This window comes from Nannobrachium achirus, assembly GCF_963921795.1.
Source record: "Nannobrachium achirus genome assembly, chromosome: 11".
In the NCBI taxonomy this organism is placed as follows: Eukaryota; Metazoa; Chordata; class Actinopteri; order Myctophiformes; family Myctophidae; genus Nannobrachium; species Nannobrachium achirus.
In genome coordinates, this window is record NC_137820.1 from 61,469,651 (window position 1) to 61,489,058 (window position 19,408).

At 41.0% G+C, this 19,408-nt stretch overlaps 2 protein-coding genes across 2 annotated transcripts in view; one reads left to right on the plus strand and one right to left on the minus strand.

Moving 5' to 3' along the window:
• The window catches only part of syt9b (synaptotagmin IXb), a 64,497-nt gene that overhangs the window by 11,916 nt on the left and 33,173 nt on the right, over window positions 1-19,408 (minus strand). The gene's annotated exons all lie outside the window — the stretch shown is intronic.
• LOC308293507 (uncharacterized protein) lies at window positions 1,485-6,515 on the plus strand. Its single transcript, XM_080736072.1, has 6 exons — window positions 1,485-1,585; window positions 2,843-2,993; window positions 3,590-3,780; window positions 4,135-4,276; window positions 4,490-4,623; window positions 5,384-6,515. The coding sequence occupies exons 2-4, from the start codon at window positions 2,921-2,923 to the stop codon at window positions 4,204-4,206; spliced, it is 336 nt and encodes a 111-aa protein (XP_080592198.1). The 5' UTR covers window positions 1,485-1,585; window positions 2,843-2,920; the 3' UTR covers window positions 4,207-4,276; window positions 4,490-4,623; window positions 5,384-6,515.

The window sequence follows — 19,408 nt, forward strand, 5'->3', positions numbered from 1 at the left end:
GGAAAAACCGAGTCCATCCTCTTTGGATCAAATCATAATCTCAAAAAGGTAGATGACTTCACAATCAAAGTGGGTGACAAGGTCATAACACGAAAAAACGAAATCTCTTACTTAGGATGTATCCTTGAAGCTAATCTTTCCAGCGAAAAGATGACTTCAAAAGTAATAACAAAAATCAACCAACGAACTCGTTTCCTACAGAGGATCGCCCCAATGGTCAACTTCAACACACTGAAGACCATAGCTGGTGCAATAATCCAGCCCCTCTTTGACTACGGAGTCCACGTATGGTATCGTGACGCCCCACAAGCCCTTAAAACTAAACTCCAAACAGCCCAAAATAAACTAATTAGGGTCCTGCTTAACCTTCCCTATCAGACTCACCTCACCGCTACTCACCAGTTAAGAGTAGGGTGGCTCAGAGTAGATGACAGAGTACAGCAACTTGCAATGGGCCTGGTGTACAAGATACACCACACCACTATGATACCCAAGTACCGTTTATAAAATACTTTATAAACGTTAAGGATGTCCATAATTACAACACCAGAGGCAGTGCCACAGATCACGTTCAACCCAGAGTCAACTCAAAGAAAGGGTCGAACTCGTTCTTCTGCTACACCACAAAAATGTGGAATGCCTTACCGAAGGCCATAAAGGAGTGTGGATCACTAGCATCCTTTAAAAATGCCCTGAAAAACCACTTACAGGCAGCAGCCGTTCGCAACTGGTAAAAAACCTAGCCCAACCCTACCCTCCCTGCCCCTTCCTTGTATATACTGTACATACTGATTGTTTAGACTTACTGTTACCTGCCCCTTCCTTGTATATATTGTATATACTGTACTTACTGATTGTATAGACCTACTGTTTTCTTTTTTCTTTACATATCTACTGCATAGTACTGTGTTCTATTTGTCTGTCATTCAATGTTATATGAGATACTTTAATGGTTTCCTGTTGAAATAAGCTTAGTCTTTTCATGGATCTCCTTTTAGTAGACCTTGTACCAGTGAACTGTACCGTCATGAATCTGTACATTTTCCTATGCAAACTTCTAATAAAGCCTTCAATCAATCAATCAAAAGTCTACAAAAAAATCTACCTCATGTAATGACCCCCTAAGTAGCTAGCTGCTAGCACTGTAGCTTTAGCTATACTGAAACGAACGCTCCTTACCTTAAACTGGTCTGCTGGTTAAACCAGCTTAGGGTAAGGAGCGTTCGTTTCATTGTCCAAACCGCGTTTTTCCACGGCAGCTAGCTACGGTTGCTAACGCCAGTCCATTGTATTGGAGACTGCTAGCCTTGCATGCCAGCTGCTAGCCCAAAGTAGCACGCTACGGTCGCTGTATACAGTAGCAACTTTGAGTTTCTGGGAAGTTTAGTTGTGTGGTGAATTTGACGACATTGTAAGTCGCCAACCAAGGGGCACATTTTAAAGTTAACGTTGGGCCCAATGCAGTTAAAAGACGCCTGAAAGAACTGTCTTTGTTTATGTTTCAGCTTGGTTGATGTAATGGACGATTTTGTAGCAGCAAAGCTGACCGAGTGGCAGCTCCCTGGGCTTATCGAACGATTCAGAGGTAAGCAAATTAATCAAACATGCCTTCAGTTTATGGATATAATGTGTTGTTTTGGTAGCGTCTAGACCAGGGGTTCTCAAAGTGGATTCCAGGGGCTCTGTGGGTTCCTGTAGAGGGGTCTAAATTGACCCTCACAAGTTTGTAACTCTGACAGTGTACAAATGTAACCAAATGGACCCTAGCGGGTGCATTTGGTTCCATTTTTACACTGTCAGAATCAAGTGGAGAGCTTGGAATTAAAAAGATTGAGAACCCCGGGTCTAGACTGTTTGTTTTGTATCCCTCACTCCGTGGAAACTTGGAGATTGTCACATTTCTAAGCTAATAACCTAATAACTTGATGTCAGTCATTCGGTAGCATAAATATAAACACTTTGTATTTGTTGATAATATTTTTTATTGTGTAAATCTATCTATTCTGTTGATAAAAAATAGTACATAGGACCACAGTGGAAACAAGACCTTTGTCTTGCTGTACCACAAGCTGTTTTGAGCACAGAGTGCCCTGCTATGAGCTTGCAGATCTGCTATTTTGACAAATCATAAAATGTGCCTGGTATATGCTCTTGCCTAGGAAATAAATGAGGCTCCATTGTACTTTGCTCCCAGTGCTTCAGTAGGCCTACTTAACATTAAGTGATTCACTTCTCTTAACGTTTTGAACTGGTAGATCTGCTGTTTTTTGAATTTTGTAAAAGTACAGTTAATTGTCAAATCAGGTGCCATAATGCAGTAAAAGGATTGAAAGTACACAGTATACAGTTAGACGGGGTATAGCATTGTGACACATTGTGACACATGTTATGGCAGCGATATTTTGCAGTAATTTTGGTAACAATGGCAACATTTTCCCTTGACTCCTTTTTGCCGCCACAGTCAGCCTCTTACATTAAATTAGAGCGCTTGTTTTATACCGACCAAACGGCAACAGAGGCACACGTCTCAGCCAGCCTTGAGCCAGGTAGTTTGACCTAGGTAGTGTGACCTAGGTAGTGTGCAGCTAGGTAGTGTGACCTTTTAGACGGCATGTTTGGTAGTTATGCATTTTAGTTAGTATGTTAGGTAAGTGATGAGTCTTAGATGTGTCTTAGCATTTCAGGTAGTGATGTTAGTCTCTAGGATTACCTAATGGCCTATGCATTTCTTGTTTGTTACTTGTATGCTTATTGTAAGGCGCGATTAAGTGTGTCTGCTACATGCCTAAATTGTAAAGTCTGCTCGAGGGCTGATGTGGGGATTATTTTAATGTTTTCTCAGGACACATGGTTTTCCAAGGGGCGAGTCGGCAGACCAGCAACAGGGTTCCTGGAAGAAAGACTCAGGAACGTCCGGAAGATGTTGAGGCGCTCATCTGGGCGTGGGCCACAGAGGGAGCAGGAGCCTGTGCACAACAGACTAGTCATGCCAGGTAATGCAATGTCCCAGGTTTGCCTCTGGTATATTGTTGCAAAACTGTCGGATTATGAGTAACAAAGTGTTATCTATGGCATGCTTGGGCAATCGGAGGCCACAAGCAGCCCCTAACTTAATTTAATGTGGCCTGCATTTTAATATTGGAATACTATATTGGGGATTTCAGCCGTTAGAATTACAAAACATTACCTGCTATAATTAATCCATCATCAAAGTTACCCACTGCTCTATGCCATCACATTTGTTACATGGCCTCTAATGGGGTCGCATTGTCTGATGTAAAATGGTAAATGGTGCATTTTTATAGTGGCTTTATCCAAGGCACTTCACAGAGATAGTGCATCACATTCACCCATTCATACACACACAGACAGAGGAAACCATGCAAGGCACCAACCTGCCCACCGGGAGCAATTAGGGGTTCAGTGTCTTGCTCAAGGACACTTCGACAGTAACTCTCGGAGATCCCGGGATTGAACGGACAACCTCATGGTTCCCATTCTGCCAATTTGCCTGCCACTCTACCCCTGAGCCACTGCCACCCCCCCATGTGTCAAAAATCTTAACAGTGTAATCTTTTGTGTCTTACAGAAAGCACCATCACCAGAGATGGAGCTGTGCAGTTGGCTGAATGGCTGAAAAACAACACACAGCCCCTCGCCCAGGTGGAGGCTTATATGCGGGAGACGTGCCAGTACAGGGCAGGATGGATCCGTGAGAACGTCGAGACAACAATTCCCAAAGTCCTGGAAGAGTTCCCCAGGCTTACCACTCCAGGCATGGTATGTCAAATCTCAAACACCCAGTAGCCTGGTGACTTTAGTTAAGTTTCTGCTACAGTCTGCTACATTAACTGAACTACTGTCACAGGTCTATGGATGATTCACCATAAGATAGTTAAGTTTGTGAAATGGAAGCCTGGCTCTCTTCCAGAAGGGGACAGGTTTAGCCAGTTTGGAGGGTGGAAACGGTCACTCATTGCTTAGACTTGAACCCCAGGCTTTCATTTACTTATGTTATTTACTTATCTTATTTAATTATGCACTTGGGATATTTTTTATTATGGACTAGATATATGTGTGTGTTGTCATATTGTCTACATGACCTTTTTTCTGAATTTGTCCCTCATCTTTTAGATCGCACAAGACTTTTCGATCCTCTATGGAGAGGCAGCCCCGAAACTCTTTGAGACTTGGGTTCCTTTTTAAGCAGAGAAGATCATCCGTCTGGCAAAACTAGAAAAGAAGCTCCCGATTCCAGAGGAAAGTATCCCACAAGGTGAGTTATTTTGTCCCCTAGAGCAGTGGTTCTGAGTTCTGATCATATTGTATTTTCTTGGAGAACAATTAAGCCAATACAAGATTGGAGTGGCACAGGGCGATGTGGGGCACAGCGACAGATGGGGACATGAAGAGAGTTCCTTCGTTATCGATCTGAAAATAGCATATATACTGTATGGCATTAAACCATACTGTAACTGTGCTCCTGCAGGTTCCACGGCCAGAGGAGAATTTGCTCTGACGCTGCTGCCCTACCTGCTTCCTCCTCCCATCCATAAAGAGGGCAGAAGAACCATCCGTACTACCGTGCACAAGTCCCTGAAGTCGTTCATCGACATTAAGCCTGTAAGTAATTTATCTTAGAGATTACATATAAATTCATAGTGAGATGACTCCACTGGAGTATTTTGAAGTCTTCAACACTCCACTACTACAACAGTGGTTCTCAAACCTTTTCATGTCAAGGACCCCCAATTTGACACTTATTGGTCCATGGACCCCCTTTTGAAAACATACACCCACAAAAGATGAGTCACCGTCTATTTGACATGTATTAATAATACATAATCGTGATTATCTTAAATATTTTTTTTGCATAAAATCTGTGTGTGACAGAGTTCGGGAAGACTCCAAATTTCAAAGTTTGAAAACCCCCGAAGCTTATTTGATAGCAGAATGTAGTGAAGGAAAATAAAAGTCTTATTTTGTCTCCAGAAATTCCTAATTGTGACAGCCCTAGCTGTAATGGCTGTCTCATTATCTATCATCTATTTTGGAATAGGCAATAGGTCTTGGTGCACCCATTTGGGCTCTATGACTGCTTACTCAGCCTGACTCGTCTTACATATACACTTCAGTATGTTGCATAGCTCCAGCACCCAGCCTACATGGTACAGATGTGCTACATGTATGTGTCTCGCCAAACCTTTTAGCCTCCTTGTTCTACTTAATGCTATGGACTGCCATTTAATGGCATTTTTATCTGTGGGACCCACAATTTAATAGTAAAATCCATGTTTTAACTCTGGGAGTGTACAAACCTCTGCACTAGCAGAAATACTTACAGTATGTCTGTTTTCTTTCCTTATTTTCTTTTTCATTATAGGTCGGGACAAACATGGTTGAATATTTGGAGCAAGCCAGGTCCAAGGCACACCCGTTCGTTCTACTCTTGGGTGATGGGATAGTCGTCTCTCAGGCTTTTGCTGTCATCCTGGGCAAGGCCATTCAGAGTGAGACAGCTCTGGCAGCAGCGGATACCTGCTTCAAGGCATACTATGTCTTCGACACAAAATATCCGCACCAGTGCAAGCCGACCTGGGAATTTTTCCAGCGGGTAGTCTTTGATTTTGAGGGAACAGTTACGCCTTCAGTGAACTTTCTCAAAACTCAGATACTTGCGTGCAGTGAGATTGACCAGTCCAGTGTCCTATCTGTAGCTCGTTTACCCCACAGCGGGTATCTTTTTATCCCTTTTCCTTTTTCCTGTTATATTGTGATGTTGAACTCGTTTTCATGCTTATACCCCTCAGTTTGGGTACTACTTACTGTATGTCTTTTATATCTTTTAGGATTTGAAGATGTTTTTGTAATTGGCCTCAGTCGTTTTCATGCTTATACCCCTCAGGGTGGGTACTGCAGGTCTTTTATATCTTTTAGGATTTGAAGATGTTTTTGTAATTGGCCTCAGTCGTGAATGTGTTTAAAAAAATGTAGATTTGAAGATTGTTCTCCATTTCAAAATGTAGCTGTTTTACGCCCACACATACACACCATGGAGTTGAGCACCATGGGGCTAAAAGGCAGGGCAAGTTCTTGATGTATGCTGCTAAGCTGTGAGCCCTCGCATGAGTGCACCTATGGAAGGTTGGTGTTTGGGGAATTTGTACTTGAACGCTGTTCTCAGTGATTACTCTTGAACACTATTGAACTTTTTCCTAATATCGCACAGGCTTAGTGTCAATACGGTATCGATATTGCAGCAGTATATAGTTTTAATGTTTTTTTTCCTGCTTCGCTCTCTAGATGGTTACATCCTAATCAACTGTTGAAACACAGTGTGTTAACAAATTAAGTGCAGAGAGAGAGAAGTGAGGTGCAACTACTGTATTAGACTACAGTGGTACAGTGTAGTGCTCTTGATTAAATGGTTGCTTTGCTGCTTTAAAAATAAGATTTGAATGTTTTGGGATGTCATGCTTTAAAATGTTGAATTAAATAAATGTTTTATATCTTTACATTTTTGTGTGAATATATTTGACTGATGAATCATATACTAATAATAAATATGATGAACCATATACTACTAATAAATAAGATAATATGTTAATGAAAAAATATATGAGTAACTAATAATAAATAACTTATATAATAATGATAAATATAAGTGAAAAATAATGATTATACATTAACAACCCAAATTGGGTTAAAATAACCCAACAAGGTGGTCTATGTGGACCCTTATTTGGGTTAAATGAACTACCCAATTCGTTGGGTAAAACAAACTAAACAACCCAATGTGTTGGGTTAAATGAACTAGCCCAACTTGTTGGGTTAAATTAACCCAGCATGTGTTCTGTCCAATATGTAACCAGCGTTGGGTTGGGAAACTACCCAATTTGGGTTGAAAACTACCCAATGCTTTTGAGAGTGTACCAGGGGTCTCCATATATGGGTAACTGGTCCGATATACTGTACATCACTGGCCAGATGGCAAAGAATTGGCGCGACCGGTCGCATGTCGCCCTGAGGCGTCTTACTAGTATATTGTCATTAGCTGCTTGTAAAGTGACAATTAATCCATACTGTGCATATAGGACTAATCATGAAGAGTGTTTCACACCATTTGATTCCAGTCACAACTATTGATATTACCTAGTCAAACTTCAGTTGTATTCAGTAAACTGTGCCATAAATTACTGCACTTCAGACAACGCTGTATTGTTGACGGATCATGCTTCAACACCTCCCACAGAGACTGTAGAAACCAGTCTAATCACCAGGCTGTATTTGCATCACTCATCATCACCATCAATCAGCATACTGATGATAGACAGGGTTATGTGTTTATCATGAGCATTTTAAATGTGTTGTGACGACTCTCTGTTGAAAGATTGGACCCCGTTTCAACTTCTTGTTTCAACTCTGTATCAGTAAATTGTAAATGTTACTGAAATAAGGATTTTGTTTGTTACTGATCGATATCAGCTTTACATTAGCCTTCAAACAGATGTCATGAACGGAGAGCACAATTGGTGGATTTTAAATGATTTGTATTTGCTTGAAGTGTGCACTGTACAACTGAATGTTCAAGGAAAAAACATGTGTTGGATCTAGACTCTGTATTGGCAGATGCTCCATATTAACACTACTACTGCCTTTTAATTTGAAGGGATGCTTGGTGCCGTGGTGCCGCGCCGCTTCCTCCGTAGGCCGCCACTATTATTTTGAAGAGCCGGATGGGGGTTCTTTTTGTTTTTTTGGATTATCACTTGACGGCAACGTTTACTTCATCTAGTCACATGACAGTGTGGGACCAGAAAAGAAACATGGCTGCGCCCTGCCGAGTGTATTTTCTACTCTAAACAGACCACCCTTTGGATCAAAATGTCTCTTTTTGAGTAAATGAAGTCTCTTTATGGGCCTCTCAATGGATTTACTATGGCGGAGCTTCACTTCGCGTGCACGCCCAACGTGCGTTGTAAACAAATCGCGGACATTACCGATGCGAGTGGGACCGGAGTGACGTACTGTAAGTAATTATACTTTTACTGTAAATACAGTAAGATTGACGGTACTCACCGTCAACGGCACCATGATTTTAACCCTTTAAATGCCGGTGAGGATCGTCAACGGCAGCAGAACTGTTAAATTATGTAAGAATTAGCCTATTGAATAGGACATCCCTAGTATCTATAGCTGAACGGCGGGGTGTCTGGTGTCATGAGTTGCCTCACGTCACCCTGGGTTTCCTATTTAGGATCTCTCTCCTATGCAGTGAGTGCATCCAGAACAGCTCACACACTGAGTTCCGTCCATAATCAACACCTCTGAAAATAAGGTGACAAGAATCTATAAGTGGTGTCTTTAGAAGCCAGCAAGCCACTGACTGGCACAGAAGGTTTCCAACAGGGAATGTTCTGTGATTTCCTCTACTTCTTGTGGTGGGGGCTGACACAGCCTTCTCTATCACAGTGTCAGACATTCAGAGTCGATGACGAAGGATTGGCAAGCTACTGTAGATTCTATTGTTTTGTTCACAGCAAGCCTTCCTGCAGTCCATGACAGGAGGGAATGTCACACCCTTTCTCCTGTCCATAGCATGTATCCATCTACAGTAGGGGTGTAACGATGTAGTAACTGCATTGAAATATCGTTTTAACTTAAAAATTGAAGTATATCGAAATGAAAACAGCTAAAATCGAATCGTATCGTTTGAATTTGTATCGTATTGAATCGGCAGTGCAAAGAATCGATTGTATCGAAACTACAACTTGTGCATCGTATTTAGCATTTTTAAGAGAAAAATTTAAAAGGCGGGGTTTAATTACTTTTCCTTTCTATCTATCTCATCTATCTATCTAGCTACACTGGTCTATCGATAAATGTGTGTAATCTCTGGGTTCATGTCAAGGTGCAGGTTTGTCAATATACAATGTCCATGTATTTGGCAGATAATCACTGTGTTTACTTATTTATATCCATAATAATACATGTTTCCCTTTAAAACCTGCACTATCCACACCTTTCACACAGATTTAATTTCTTTTCTAAATAGTTACTATATCGATTTTAAATCATTGAATCGAATTGTATCGTATCGCCATGAATGAACCAATATTGTCAATGTATCGTCAACCATGTATCGTGATATGTATCGAATCGCTATTAAAATGTATCGTTACACCCCTAATCTACAGGTAGTACTTAAAGTATATTTTCATGTTAAAACAAAGCTTTAGTTTAAAAAGGTAAAGTCCTATTTTCCGATAGTAATCACTACAGTGTTTGTTCAGTAACAGGGGTCTCCCTGTCTCTCCTGTTCTTTAGTAAACAAAAACAAAAAAGTTCAGACACCAATTTCATCCAAGGATCCATTTATCGGTTTAGATTTTATAGTGGAACGATTCTTATTTTGTTTGTTTTCTTTATTTTTCTTTCATTATGTCAAATTATACTTCTTTATCCTGTATGCTGGACCTGCGGCCATAGCTTAGTGGGTAGAGAGAGATCTTCTGTTTCTGGTTAGCCTGGCGGCCGGGCTGCCGGCCTGGGCCTATACCTGTAGATGTGTCCCTGAGTAAAGGGGGTTCCACACGGTACGCGGTTGCCGTCGGGGCTGCCGCTAGGATCAGCAGTGGCCGCACCGACCGCGGTGAGACACAAACACACTTGCTCAGTGAGTAAACGCCGCACGGTATTTCACAAAGATGAACACAATCCATCTCTCACCGCCCGCGTATACGCATGCACAAACGAGCACGCTCACGGGGGATTTCACGGGACCGCGCCCGCTCTCCTCGCCGCCCCAAAACTTCGCTGCACGGCCGAAAAAGCCGCCCGCCTCTCATTGAAAATGAATTACTTGCAGGCGGTGACCGCGTACCGTGTGGAACCCCCTTTAGACAGTTAGCCCTAACCCAAAGTGCTCAATATGACCGCCTGAGCAGCCATCAGCTGGGTGAAGCTGGTTTCCAGTATGAATTATTGTCTCTCCTGATTGGATTAAATTGGTATCCCGTTCCCTCGCCCTTTTCTTATGTATACAAATGTTTGCCTACTGTATAATGACATGGCCAAAATGGATTGTTTCTTTGTCTAGCCTAGCCTGGTGTCTTACTGTAGCTATTTGTAGTTATACAATTGTTTACTATTTATATAGTTTTTTTATTGTTTTGCACTGGGTCGATATGGCCCGAGGGCGTGCCACCAAAACTGTGGGAGGAGTATGGCGGTAAAATAAAGTTTATCTAGAAAGATGGAAGGATGGATGGATGGATGGATGAATGGAAATAAAGTCGGACAAGTACTTAGTGGGAGCGTTTCAAGCAAAAATCGTGCACTTTATGAAAGAAGCATGAAATTTGGCACACAGTTAGAACATGCCATATGGAACATTTTTGGCTATAGGGGCATCGCAGATTTGTCTTGGGAAACTTGTGGGAGCCAATCAAAGTTGGGCTCTCATAGACTTTACAATAGAGTAAAATAATACAAAAAATAAATATGCTTTAAGTAGCATGTGAGGGGTCAAACTAGGTGTTTTTCGGGATTCTGAATCCAATGCAAGCATTTGTTTTGCACGAAAAACAACCCTAAAACTGTGAAAAGTGATGACTCATCACTAAACCATAGTTTGTATGGGGTCCGTTTTTAGCCCAAGGAATGTTTTTCCTGCAAAACAAATGTTTGCATTGGATTCAGAATCCCGAAAAACACCTAGTTTGACCCCTCACATGCTACTTAAAGCATTTTTTTTTATTTTATTTTACTCTATAGTAAAGTCTATGAGAGCCCAACTTTGATTGGCTCCCACAAGTTTCCCAAGACAAATCTGCGATGCCCCTATAGCCAAAAATGTTCCATATGGCATGTTCTAACTGTGTGCCAAATGTCATGCTTCTTTCATAAAGTGCACGATTCCATCAAAATACTGCCCGAAAGTTTAACGCCTGGACTATATAGTCTGGTTGCCCTGCAGGGCCAACCACACTAGACATACACATACACATCACATCATGCACCACAACATAAATTGCACATACATATGAAAGGACCGCAATGGAAATAAGCCGCTGGGATTTTGACGTCTAATCTTTTGATAATGGTATGACAAGTGTTTTGTTATCAATAAAGATGTCAAAGTCAAACTCAAAAATAGGGACGTCGGGTTGAAAGTGGTTAAGATACAGAAATGTCATAAAACGGATCCAGTAGAATTCCAACTAAGTGCTAATGTTTCCTCGCTAGTACTCCGTCTTCTGGTTGCGATGGATGCAGTGGCCACGGTGATATCGATGTGACTGAGATCTGGATTATGTCCATAAAATGAGTAATACACAGGATGTTAATGATTCTGTATGTGGCAGTTAATCCCTGTCAGCACCCAGGATATGTAGTTAAAGGTCAGATGTAATTGTAACACCGGAAAATAAGTGTGCCCACTTAAGCATCAATGAGTGGTCTCTCTCCGGCGCCACGCTGAGCATGATGAATTGGGAGTCAGTCTGCTGTGCGACCCAGTAGGTGAACCGAACGTCACGCAAACCATGTACACACACATGCACACACACACACACACACACACACACACACACGCACACACACTGATGCTGCCGTGAGACTCTTGCCTCTACCCAAAATCACTGGGAATCAAATTAAAGAAATGAGTTGATTCATCACAGCTGTCAACACGCACACGCCCGCCCACACACACACACACACACACACACACACACACACACACACACACACACACACACACACACACACACACGCATGCATGTATGCACCCGCGCACGTGTACATGCACATACACACAAATACAGATACAAACACCATGAGAAGAGGCTTTGTCCAATATCAATGAGAATGTGACTAGCAAAACAAGTTAATCCATCATGTCTGTGACAAGGGAAAAAGAATTCCCATCTAACTCACGGTCATGTTATGCTTAGCCAAGACCCTGTACGACCTCTCTTCCAGTCTCCAAGGAATCACACGCACACAGCACATACACACTCACACATGCGCGAGTATGCGCACGCACGCACGCACGCACGCACGCACACACGCACGCGCACACACACACACACACACGGTTGATTAGGCCAAAAAACCCGGTCTCCAGGCCATAGATAATCTAATAGTCCTCTTCCATCACACACACAGACGCACGCACGCACGCACACACACACACACACACACACACACACACACACACACACACACACACACACTTTGGTTTTCAGACTATGAAATACCAGTCCCCACTCCGAGCACTCGAATCAATCTGTGGTTGGAGACTATGGTCACTTGTACTCAGCCAATGAAATTAGACTAGTGCTCTAAAGGGCCCCCAATATTGCAGAGGGAGAGTGTGGACAGTCCATCTTCTTCAATTACAATGCTAGCACCTTCCCTCCCAGCAGAACCTTGCTGCGAGCCTTGCACCATCTGAACCTCTAATGATCCCTGTCTCGTTCATCTGTCTCTGTCCTGCAGTGCTGGAAGATGTACTCAGATGAAATAGAAGCCATTGTTGTGTGTGTGCAACAATGGCTTTGTTCATTGTGTGTGTTTGTGTGTGTGTGTGTTAAAAGTAGAACATTATTTAAATTTTTGCTGTTGATTATAATCTACCCATCTTCAAGGCTTGCAGATTTGTTGTTTAATAAATAACTGTTCTTCTGAAGTAATATTGTTGTAAATGTTTAGAATGGAATAATAGGAAAGAGTCAAACTGAATTGAGGGAGAATTAAGACCAATGTATGCTTAGTCCCATGATACTGACACGTTACGGTCGGACCATGATACTGACCAAGACATTGACATGATACTGACATGATATTGATATGATACTGTCATGATACTGACCATGATACTGACATTATTCTGACATGATACTAATATGATACTGACCATGACATTGATATGATACTGACATCATTCTGACATGATACTGACATGACAGTGATATTGTACTGACATGATACTGACATGATTCTGACATGATACTGACCATGATATTGATATGATATTGGCATGATCCCGAAATGATACTTGCCCCTGATATTGATATGACACTAATATGATACTGCCCCACGACAAGATTAGCAGATCTACAAGCTTGTAAAGTAGGTCTGGTTATTTTCGATGTGCGACACTGTCGTGTGACGAAGTATGAATCAGGCTGTACTGATGATGAGAGATGACCGGAGAATGTATTCAGCTTGCCTAACCACTGGACATCCTCTTACAATACATGGTGGAAGAGCCACAGTCACGCTGTCTGTCTGCATGACTGGACATGGTGGAAGTAAATAATGTGTAGCCTAGCCTGGTATGAACTGTTGCTGTGTAAATAAATACACACTGGCAGAATTAGGCTAAACTAGATTAGGCTGCAACAATACTAGCACGCAAGGAGTGAATGAAACTGCATGGTGGAGTAATTGGGTGAAGTGGTGGTCTGGCAAGTTCACTATGACTCACTATACCTGACATCGTCGTTGACCATTTTTTCCAAAGCATATCGTGGTTTGTTAGTATATCAAAATCAGTGATGTAAAGTAACTAATTAGCTGATCTACAAGCTCACAACGCGTTGTGAGCTTGTAGATCAGCTAATTTCAAACATTTTGTACTTTTGCATTTGGTACTTAAAGTACATTTTGATGCCAATACTTTCGTACTTTTACTCAATTACCTTTAGAATTCTGGACTTTTACTTCTAACAGAGTATTTCTACATTGCAGTATTGATACTTTTAAAAGTAAAAAATGTGAGTACTTTTTCCACCACTGATCAAAATCATTTTGCAGAGATTGCAACTTGCTTGAAATAGGTCATATCCAACACACAAAATATAATAATGTGGTTTTTTTTTTCTTTGTGAAAAGATTGCTGCATTTGATTGCATTTTAAAGAAAGCTACGATCAGTAACTTTTGTGTCTCAGCGGAGGGGGGTAATTGCAACAATGTCCAAACTAGAATAAAGATGGAACCCTAACACTAACCCTAACCCTAAGCTGTCTGCTTCAAATAACTTTATTGATAACCTGTCAAATTTCTCAGTTGAAAAGTATAGGGACAACCTCCAACCAACCACTATATTTGTGTTATTATATTGTATTATACTACTGTAATCTGTATTGTAGATTGAATGCGCAAAATGGGTTTGGCCAACATAGATATCATATTCAGGTTTGCTCTTCAATTTGGTCCATACAGTATTTCAGCAAAACTTCAACTTTTCCACCAAAATACAGCATCACATTTTCTTTCTATTCTAAATGATAGCGTTTGCTAAGCGCATTCAGTTGCTGACCATGCTGAATCTCATTTTGAGAAATATTCTTTTATAATTTTTAGTTGAGATTTGTATTTATTAATGAAGCTGGATTCACAGCGAACCATACAGCTCAGCTGACGCTGCCACACTAATCACACGCTGCTATGTGCATAAAGCCAACCACAAAGTTTCATATCACATGATTAGCATATCACACAAATCTCAAGTTAGTACATTAGCACATCATTGGTGCTTCATTCACAAACTGCACATCCATAGCCACTAATTGCACAGGGAAGACACACCGTAATTAGACTGTCCTTTTTTCTATGTGCCATTCCACTCTCACAACTCATACAATGTCAGAGTAAAGCCCTTTGCACACAGGCACGTTTATCCGCACGGATAAAACGGACAATTTCATTTTTTAAAAAGAAAACAATGATTCTCTATGACCTCATGCACACCGGATCCGAATTAGCCGTGCGACGAGTGGCTGCGGCCGTGCGTTTTTTTCTCGATCGAACCCAGTTCGATTTGTGCGTCTTGTCGCATGCGGTAAAAAACTCATCACTCTTTTTATGACTCCTTTTGGGATCCGCAGCGCCGATTCCGCACAGCATTGCACACCAAATCCAATGTGTTTTATTCATGCAGCAAACGGAAAAAAACGCAACTGTCCTGTGTGCAAAGGGCTTTAAGCCCTTTGCACACAGGGCTTAAAGCCCTTTGACAGTTGCGTTTTTTTCGTTTGCGGCATGAATAAAACGCATTGGATTTGGTGTGCAAGGCTGTGCGGAATCGGCGCTGCGGATCCAAAAAGTTGTCATAAAAGGAGTGATTCGTTTTTTACCGCATGCGACAAGACGCACGAATCGAACTGGGTTCGATCGAGAAAAAAACGCACGGCGGCAGCCACTCGTCGCACGGCTAATTCGGAGCCGGTGTGCATGAGGTCATAGAGAATCATTGTTTTCTTTTAAAAAAATTATATTGTCCGTTTTATCCGTGCGGTTAAACGCGCCTGTGTGCAAAGGGCTTTACTCTTACATTATATAGGCTGTAGGCTATGGTTAGAATATTTTAGACTTACAATATCATGCAAGAACATATTATTTCTGTATCAGTTACACATATATCATCTGTGCTGCCCACTGGCTGCTCTACAGACTCGTATTTCTCACTTAGTCAATAAGACAAAGGAGGTGAACCTCCCAATAAATTCAATAAAGGAACCTTCTTTATTGAATTAAAGACACACACACACACACACACACACACACACACACACACACACACACACACACACACACACACACACACACACACACACACACACACTTGCCACGCACATGCTGACCCCATTCATCAAGGTCCTAATTACATTCCAACCAGACTGTGGTCGATCATATTGACTGACCCTAGAAGAGCTACAGATTACAGTGTCTCTGAACTCTTGAATGTCTTTGCCTCTCTGTTAATCCTCAACTGATTAACAATGGAGCATGACTTTTGACTTAACAATAATAAGTATATTTTTACAAAATAGATAAACCATAAATCTATTGACACCCAAGAGTCTGGGCATCCCTCAATATCCTCAAAGTAATTCAAAGTGAACCGTAATATGTTTGTTTTAACTCTCAGGAATAAATGGGTGCATATACTGTAGTCTGTAGGTAAAAACTCAATACATGAAACAAACATCTCAGGAAACAACCAAGTACATGCGAACTCATTTCCGGTACGTAATTGCTAAGTTATTGGTCAGTTGACGTGGTTTTCCAGTTGGTTAGACCAGGTCCATAACATAACAAAAGGAGTAAGGAATACTGAGGAGGGGTTTCTTCCCCAGATCCTCTACAAGCCCCATCCCCCTTTCTCCCAATAGACAACCAATCATCGGTCCTCCAGAGACATGTATCCAGTCCATAAAAACAAATGAGTGGGTAGTGTACTCCCCTATGTATTCCTCCTTTATTGAGACGGTGGAAGATAGAGGCATTATGCAGTGGAGGGCGGACAGAGGAGATAGTTACAGGCTCGTATGAATGTATAAACTGGGCATTTCCAGCTGAGGTGTCTCTAGAGGAGGGGCCGGGTGTTCAATGATTCTATAACCTACATGTTCATACTGTAGCTCAATACTGTAGCTTAATCCAAGCATGACATCTTGCCACAGCAGGTACCAGCTCAGCGCTTTTCAACATTCAATACTAAAGAAGACTGTGATCAACGCATTCTGAACAACAAAGGGTCTACGAGGATGCATGTGCATGTCTTGGTACCAGGGCAGGAATGTCCTGTGCCCCTCCAAAAAATGTTATGCCCTGAGGCCACAGTGGCCTTAATGTCCCAGCTGACTGTACCACTTTCTTGACAATATGTAGACAGAAGACAACTGTGTCTCTTTCTTGTCATGTAGACAGTGTCTTTTGTTGAGATTCTGAAATCTTAACCCCCCAGAGTCCCCATCTTTAAACCAATCCAGTGACTTTGATTGGTGCTGGGGTGAGCAAAGTGAGCATGGGTTGCAGATTATGTTATCATCCCTAACCCTTAAATTCAACAAATTATTTCAATGGACTAAAATCGTGTTTTATTTGATGGCCCTCCTGCCCTGACATTTGGCCTTTGTGCCCTAAGCAAATGGACAACATCAAAGGCCAAGTGGCCCTCCCCCTAAAATGACGAAATTCCAGGACTGGTTGGTACAATATGTCTTATGAGAAACTCAAGCATATTTGTCTATAGCCAGGCAGCACATCATCGTAAATCCCAGTCCATAATACTGTACTGTATGTTACAGAATAGTTCATTATGGCCAAGGACAGGAGATATGTGCATAATTATGCCTAATTTTCTACTTTTATTAGAGCCAGGAGCCATGATTAAGCTTCATAAACCAGAGGTTGGACCAGAGCAGGGTGCCCTCCTACTGTGAGGTCCCAAGGGTGCTAACCCAGTTATGCTTGGGATGGCGAGAAACAGAGAGATGATGTCATCTTGGCACGCAAACTTGATAAAAGAAGAGACTAATTTCTGTTCTTACATGTAGGCTACATGTACAGACAGTACATGTCCGCTGCTTTTTAAAGATCTTTCGTTTAGCGCCCCATTCATTGTGATGGCACAAAATGTGTGAAGTGTGACACAAAATGTGTCACATACTGTATGAAATGATTTGACAACAATCAACCATGAATAGATTAGGAGAACTTCCAACACCAGAGCTCAGAGCTGCATATCTGCTGTAGATGTATTGCCATTGCTTAATAAAATCTAATTATAATTATTCTATACATTGTTCACTGACATATATATACTGATATATACTGAGGCGTCTTACTAGAGTGTGTGTGTGTATATATATATATATATATATATATATATATATATATATATATATATATATACAGTGGTTAGCAGTTAAGATTGGCAGTGTCACCAGTTGGCTGCCTCTGTGGCACCACTGTAGTGCCACTGAGTAAATGTGAGTAAATGTGGTACCACCTTTTTTAGAGGTGTTACAGCATGTAATGTGGCTTATCTGCCACAGGGAGGCACATGTGAGTCCATGAACCCTACATTACAGTGTTGGCAACACAGCAAGGGTGAACAGATTCATTGTGATTGTTATTAATTAAAGAAAACTTAGACGACAATGCAGAGTTCAGGTTGAATTGAAATGCAATTGTTGCTTTATACACAACTGTGTTTATTATACTTAAAAGCATTTGACAAATGAAAAACTAGATGTGCCTAGAACTCAACTAGATTTGTAATAATAAGTATGCTAATGAATTCTAATTTCCCCATGAACCATGACAGGAAAATAATAATAATAATAATAATAGTACATAAAATATTCAGTCAACAATTAGAAAAATACGGTTTAAATAAAACAAATTGAAACAGTTTGAATGGACAACATTTTAGAGGCTAAAGGAACAATTTATGAGTTTTCATTCTGTAGTGCTAGTCTAGTGGATAGTGTCATGGAATGGCATATGGGAGAACAGAGTTTAATCCCCTGCTGAGGAATCTATTTTTCAAGAACTTCGTAAGAGTAATGCTGCATTCACACTACGAAAAGCCAAGCTAATGGTTTGCTTGGTAATTCAATGTATTCTCTATGCAAACCAGCTTAAAACATTTCCAGCTTTTTTCCAGCTTGGACATTTTTAAAGCTGGTTTGCATAGAGAATACATTGTATTACCAAGCATTGAAGACTTTATTAGAAGATTGCATAGGAAAAGGTACAGTTTCATGACGGTACAGTTCACTGGTACAAGGTCTACTACAATTAGATCCATGAAAAGACTAAGCTTATTTCCACTGGAAACCATTAAAGTATCTCATATAACATTGAATGACAGACAAATAGAACACAGTACTATGCAGTAGATATGTAAAGAAAATTTTTACCAGTTGCAAACGGCTGCTGCCTGATTTTCATTACACCTTGGCACCAAGGTACATAATACATTATTATTATAATGGTTTTTTTTTATTAGAGAAATAATGCAAAGTTCTTCGAATGACCACAACTCCCAAGCTACAAGTCCCAACCCCCCATGTGACACAGTTTAGCAAACAAACTCACAGAGAGAGTCAGACACACACAGTGGGGGGTTGGGGGGTTGGGGGGTTGGGGGTTTGGGAGTACACAGGTACGAATTCTGGCCAGGCCACCTACTTGCTGAAGTGTCCCTGAGCAAGACTTTTAAATCCCTAAATTAAGAAACAATCTCTATTGAAAGAATACTAATGACTTATTTTATTATCGTTTTAACTTTGTCTCTTCTGCAATCATCATAGGGGTATACAAAATAGCCGTAAAGTGATTAGTTAAATTAGTTAAATGAAGTCAGTGAAGTTTATAGAATATAGTCTATAGACCGGGAAGTTGAGCGTAGCCTGGTCCAACAAAATACATCTCTGCAGTCTGCACATAACATCTCTGCACAAACACATGCACCTCAAATTAAACTATAGGTCCATGCTACTTAAAGTTAACTCTTAAGGTAAAGTATTGACATCAAAATGTACTTAAAGTATCAAAAGTAAAAGTACTCATTATGCAGAATGTCCCATTTCACAAGTTTACAATGT

Coding starts and splice junctions, on each gene's coding strand:
- LOC308293507 (XM_080736072.1), top strand. CDS start 2,921: ATGTTGAGGCGCTCATCTGGGCGTGGGCCACAGAGGGAGCAGGAGCCT. Junction 2,994..3,589: donor CAACAGACTAGTCATGCCAG/GTAATGCAATGT, acceptor TGTGTCTTACAG/AAAGCACCATCACCAGAGAT. Junction 3,781..4,134: donor GGCTTACCACTCCAGGCATG/GTATGTCAAATC, acceptor CTCATCTTTTAG/ATCGCACAAGACTTTTCGAT.